Source organism: Salmo salar, chromosome ssa05 (genome assembly GCF_905237065.1).
Source record: "Salmo salar chromosome ssa05, Ssal_v3.1, whole genome shotgun sequence".
Taxonomy (NCBI): Eukaryota; Metazoa; Chordata; class Actinopteri; order Salmoniformes; family Salmonidae; genus Salmo; species Salmo salar.
In genome coordinates, this window is record NC_059446.1 from 49,389,256 (window position 1) to 49,395,255 (window position 6,000).

Genomic DNA, 6,000 nt, shown 5'->3' on the forward strand with positions numbered 1-6,000 from the left:
ATATGCTGTAATAGAAATAAGGCCATTCTCATGAAAAACAAAATCTGACTCCCTCATCTTAAAAACGGTACCGACTGCCACTGGTCTGTTCAACTGAGGACATGACGCAAGGGAATTCTGATCCCTCTGGGAAGAGGTGATCTGGAACGCTGTCATGCCTCATCAAGACTGGAGTGTTTAGATTCCGTGGAGTCTGGGGGTGGGGGGGGCTTAATGGGGGTAGTCTATTTGGGCAGAGCTGGGACAGGCTCTGTGTCACAAATGGACCATGACACTGTCAATCAAAACAGGTATACCCATTAACAACTCCCAGAGTAACTTTAAAGCCCCTGACATTTCCAAAACCTTCCACCCCAGGCATTGACACAGGTCTCACCACTAACTAAAACAACATCCTCAACCATGTTCATAAAAGTCCATGTATGACAACTCAATGATTGACTTTTACAAGACGCTAGATTACTTTCTCGTGTGCATACTGTATCCGAGGAAAAAGATACTGTATCAACAGCTCTGACAGAGCAATAATGAATGAGTTAATCTCATGTATTGGCTCAGTTGACACAGCACTGATGCATTGAGATATGTCGACTTTCTCCCTGAGATACTCTTCTGTTGATTGTCTGAGCTGTTCTTTCTGCTTTCAGGTGGAACTAACCCTGTTCAAAAGCAACAGTCAGTGTCTGTTTAGGACAGCGAGGTAGGAGATGGAGGGAAGAGTGAGGGATGAGGGAGCAGAGTGGGGGGAGGGGGATAGGGGCCTGTCTGAAGAGCGCAGCCAACACAAGACAAACAACACATTGTGTGGGATGACATCACCGGGGTCTCATTTCAGTGTGTGTGTTGTGACAGAGGTTATACCAGGTAATATCAGTGAAAGAGAAAGGGAGAGAAAGAGAGTGAGTGGGAGAGAGAAAGAGCGAGATTAGAGAGGGCCAACTTTCCCATAACACTCACTGTTTAGTTTATTTCTCACAAGCCACATTTAGATTAATTACCATTTAGAGAGAAGAAAAAAAAATGTATGTGTTGTATACTCACTCTACAGACCTGTTTACTGGGAGGGAAAACGTGCAGACAGAGACATGTCTTACTGATGAGTGTGAGTGTATATGTCTGTGTGTGGAAAATAGACAAAAGGGGAGAGGAAAGAGAGAGAGCGATGTGCATCTTTTTGTGCATACATGCTTGTGCATGTGATGGGATGTTAGAGAGCTGAATGATGCGTCAGAAACAGTGTGTGTGTTTGCATGTGCGTTGTGTGTGAGAGGGAGGAGAGAGCGAGAAGTCCACAGGTAGCAGGGCTGTGTAGGATTAGCGATGGTTTACACAAGAGATTATCCACTTTCCGCATTCCAGTGCACCTAGAGAAGAGAACACATCCGAAACACCTTACACAGCACAGCACAGCCCATCCCATGCATCACTCACATCCTATACAGGAGCTCTGCCATATCCTATCTGTTTACTGGACATGTTCCCAAAACATTCCCCCTTGCTTCATCACGTTCTGGAATTACAGTGCAACACTACCACAGGGAGATCCAGGCTGAGTCTCACATAGCACCCTACAGTATTTCCTAATTCCTATATACTTTTGACCAGGTCCCATAGGGAATAGGGTGCCATTTTGGACACAACCCCAGTCTTTCCAGTCAAGGTCCAGACGTCGCATGCCTGACCTCAGTGCAGGTGTCCTCATACCTACCCAAGGTCAGAAATAAGCCTCATGTTTTCAATTATTTACTGCCTACCTCCACCACCTCCTACCACTGTGTAAGTACCCTCTGCCTGTAGGGGCTGGAGCACGGCATCAGGCATCAGACCAGCGTGTCTGAGATAATGTATCATGAGTCAGGCCAGAGGAACTCCATATGGCTTAAGACACACAGGCACTCCATTTATCCTATTACAACTCATTTGGCCTGTCATCTCTTTAGAATAATGGAAAAATGGAAAAGGTTGTGATGGCCAACTAGAGACTACAGTGCAAGGTCTTAGTTCTCGTGAGGTTGTGTAACACATGCACGTACACACGCATTCACACACAGAGATCTGTGTCTATGCATACATGGGTGCGCCCGTGCCTGAATGAGTGGTTGTGTGCCTGTAGTGATCCTGATGGAGTGCTTGGTGATGAGTGATCTGTGGTAATGGCTGGCACATGCTGCTTCACGGGTGGTGAGGTGATTTTTAAGGTAAATGTAAACTCTGACAGATACTGAGCTGCTGGGTTGCTGCTGTGTGATATTATTTTGCAGTGCTACATCTGCAAACACTTTACAGGTTTGGAAAACAACAGGCAGAAACCTGTAACTTCTCTGAGTGTGAGGAAGAACACCTTTTCACACATGAAGGTTACGGCCCATTCCAGCACTGTGTGTGACTTGAAGGTCTGCCCATTATTCTCAATAGTTGTTTTATTTTATTGATAAACGTTCCAATTCAGTCCCCGCCACAGACACACATCACACAAAGGGAGAGTAGCATGAAATATGAGCACACATCACTAAATGCACACATATAATAAAAAATACTCCACACACACACTTCCATACATACAGAGATGAATAGAGGAACATAGAAGGTAGACCAGACCGAGCCAAATCCAGGCATAGCAGAGAAACACATCTCAAACATGCACGCACACTGACACTACAGACACATACTCTTAGAAAAAAGGGTTCCAAAAGAGTTCTTCAGCTGTCCCCATAGGAGAACCCTTTTTGGTTCTGAAAAGGGTTCTTCAAAGGGATTCGCTATGGGGACAGCCGAAGAACCCTTTTAGGTTCTAGATAGCACTTTTTTTCTAAGAGTGCGTGCACACACACACACACACACACACACACACACACACACACACACACACACACACACACACACACACACACACACACACACACACACACACACACACACACACACACACACACACACACACACACACACACACACACACACACACACAAATAAACCCCCATTTGCTTCCATCCTCTGGCAGCAGCTACAGAGTGCATTGAGGACACAGATAGTCTCTGAGGCAGCTAGTTAAAGTGGTGTTTTGATGCCTATAAATGTCCGGGAATAGTTGACAATCACCCAAGCATCCCTAAACTGGACCTGTGATAGTCTCTTTCAAAATATTTCAATAGAACAATGGAGTTCATGCATAGAAGAGTGTATGGAGATGCTATTAAAGGGATGGGGGCAGAAGAGTGTGGTATTTACCTCTGCTATGAGGTAGAACAGAGTGGGAGAAACTGGCAGAGCGAGAAAACATAATCCTGTACACCAAGATCCAATGCCACCTACAGTATTCCTGCTGTAGTGTATGATCTTTTATAGGTTCCCTCATAGGCCTTTTGTGTGTGTTTTATGAATAAGAGGGATTTCTTCTGGGTCTCAGTGTGGTTTGATGAAGTATGAATTGGCCAGCCGACATAAGAGAACATGGAGAGAGTTTGTGGAGACCATCCACACAGCGAATGCTACATCTGACAGGGATTGGGCTAGTCCCTCTGTTCAACTCTGCTTCCCGTCTCCTTATCTTTCCCTCCCCCTTCCTTTATTTATCCCTCTTTTATACTGGTGTCCTCATTTTGTTGCCCATGGAGTGTCTCTCATTGTTTCTCTCCATCTCCAATGATTATTGTCAGTCGTTTACATCTTTGACCAGTCCTATACCCAGCTAACCGCAAATCCATCTCCCTCTTCTTTCCTCCCACCCTTTATCCATCTATCCTTCTTTCACAGTGATGTCTTCTTTTATGTCTCATTCTCAGCATCTTGAAAACTGTCTAGATCATGTCTAGCCTTGACCAGACCTACCCAACTAACCCCAAATCACCCTTTATCCTCTCCCCAACTCTTATACTGAAACTCAGAGGCTAGGAGAGCAGGTCCAGGCCCAGGAAATCATAGGATGGCTCAGCCATGTAGCAGGCATATGGTGGCAGTGCCACACCCTTGGCCCAGCTCTAGATGACATGGAGAAAATACACAGAGTTTAAATATAGCCCTCTACACAACACAGACTATTCTTAGTTTGCTCCTGTTTAACAGTGTTGCCACAGCACACGTGCCGCCCGGCCCAGAGTGAGGCTCCTCTTTCAGCTATAAGGAGGAGGGCCAGGCCATACATAGGACCAGTGGGACCAGCAGGAAAAACCAAACCAGAGGGCCTCTTTGAATACTGTTGACTGGCAGTGCTGGCGGGCTGGCAGGATGGATAGGTGCTTTTCTATCTCGCATGGGTGAACAGTGCGGCTTTCCTCAGTTGCGTTCAGGGTGTTTCCTCGTTGTAAAGTGTGAGAATTTCTCGTTTCTTGGCTGTTAGTGTTTGGAAATTTGGAGTTTGGAGACTGAGGGGCTTACCTGAATATAACGTATTGACTGGAGGGTGTTTTCTTAGTTGGCATATTACGTCTAGCATATAATATGTTACGAAGTTGACAGTTTTCTTTGTTACGTAGTTGACGGGTGTCAAGTGTAGGATAAAGTGAAGTGTATCATCTTGTTTGCATGTAGCTATGCATGTATTCACTTGGTTGTTAGGCGTGTCTCTTCTTACCTCATTGTCTGTGCCCACATCCAGCATGACTGGCAGACACTGCTGGGGTGGCATGCCTCCACAGGCCGTGTAGAGTGCCAGTTTGCCCACAGGGATGCCCATGCCGTAGCAGCCCAGGTCCCCCAGGCCCAGGATCCTCTCTCCGTCTGTCACACACACCGCCTGTCAATCACATCACACCTGTGAGTCTATGTCAATCAAATACATTATCAGTCAGAGCACACTGTCTATGGCTCTAGATAACAGTCATCCCATACTACCCTTCCAAGCAAACCCCTCACCAATCCTGCTTCTCTACTCCATCTCCCCTCTAGGTCTGGCCCGGTCTTGCTTCACACAACCTAATCATGCACTCTTATTAAACAAAAAACAACAAACGAATTGCCTGACGTTCTCAATGTGGAATTTACAAATGAACGATTGTGTAACACAACCTGATCACCAGGGGTGTTTTGAAAAAAACCCTCTATTGTCCAGGAAATGTGGCTTTGGCTTCACAATAACTTGATTGACATTAAAACATCATCATGCTGAATAAATGACCAACAACAAATATATAAAGATAATTATAAACTGGGTGGTTCGAGCTCTGAATGCTGATTGTCTGAAAGACGTGTTATATCAGACCGTATACCACGGGTAACATTTTCTTTTTTTTACTGCTCTAATTACATTGGTATTTAAGTGATAATGGCCGAGAAGCCGGTGTTTGGATGATATGGCATGGCTGTTATTAGGCCTGAGACTAAGACGAGTGGCGGCAAACCATGCCAATATATCCTCCAAACACCTGCTTTGGGGGCATTATCACTTTTATACAACGGGTTAGCAACATATTCAAATAATGATTGACATATTTTCATTAAAAACATTATTTTGATGGATTTATATCTATGGCAACATTCTTATCCCTTGCTTGATAGCTAGCCAACTACGACTAACTTACAGTCACGTCAAACAGTGCAGCCAGAATAACAGAAAACAGCTGCGTTTGCATTTGTTTAAGCTGTTTTTTAGTGACATTTATTTGGATACATCCATAACAATGAGCTAATGATGCGCAATTTCACCTGGCATAGAAAATGTGCTCTCTCGTCAGGAAACTGTTGTTCAGAGGAGCTAGGCAACAACACAGATAACACAATCACTTCAAACTGAAGTTGGAAAGACTGCAAATTAGCTGCATTTCGTTTCGTTTGACCTGTTTTCTATTGAAATGTCTTTCTATACGCTACTGTTCAATAGTTTGTGGTCACTTAGAAATATCCAAAACACCAGTCTCAATGTGAACAGTGAAGAGGCGACTCCGGGATGTTGGCCTTCTATGCAGAGTTCCTCTGTCCAGTGTCTGTGTTATTTTGCCCATCTTAATCTTTTCTTTTTATTGGCCAGTCTGAGATATGGCTTTTCCTTTGCAACCCTGCCTAGAA

The 6,000-nt window shown here is 44.7% G+C and overlaps 1 protein-coding gene across 1 annotated transcript in view; it reads right to left on the bottom strand.

Annotated features, from left to right (window-relative positions):
- LOC106605032 (NADP-dependent malic enzyme) overlaps nucleotides 1-4,751 on the bottom strand; it is a 47,690-nt gene extending 42,939 nt beyond the window's left edge. Inside the window, exon 1 of the mRNA XM_045718316.1 lies at nucleotides 4,571-4,751. Coding sequence (XP_045574272.1) covers nucleotides 4,571-4,672 — 102 coding nt within the window. The 5' untranslated portion in view covers nucleotides 4,673-4,751. The remainder of the gene's footprint in view (nucleotides 1-4,570) is intronic.
- Nucleotides 4,752-6,000: the final 1,249 nt, after the last annotated feature.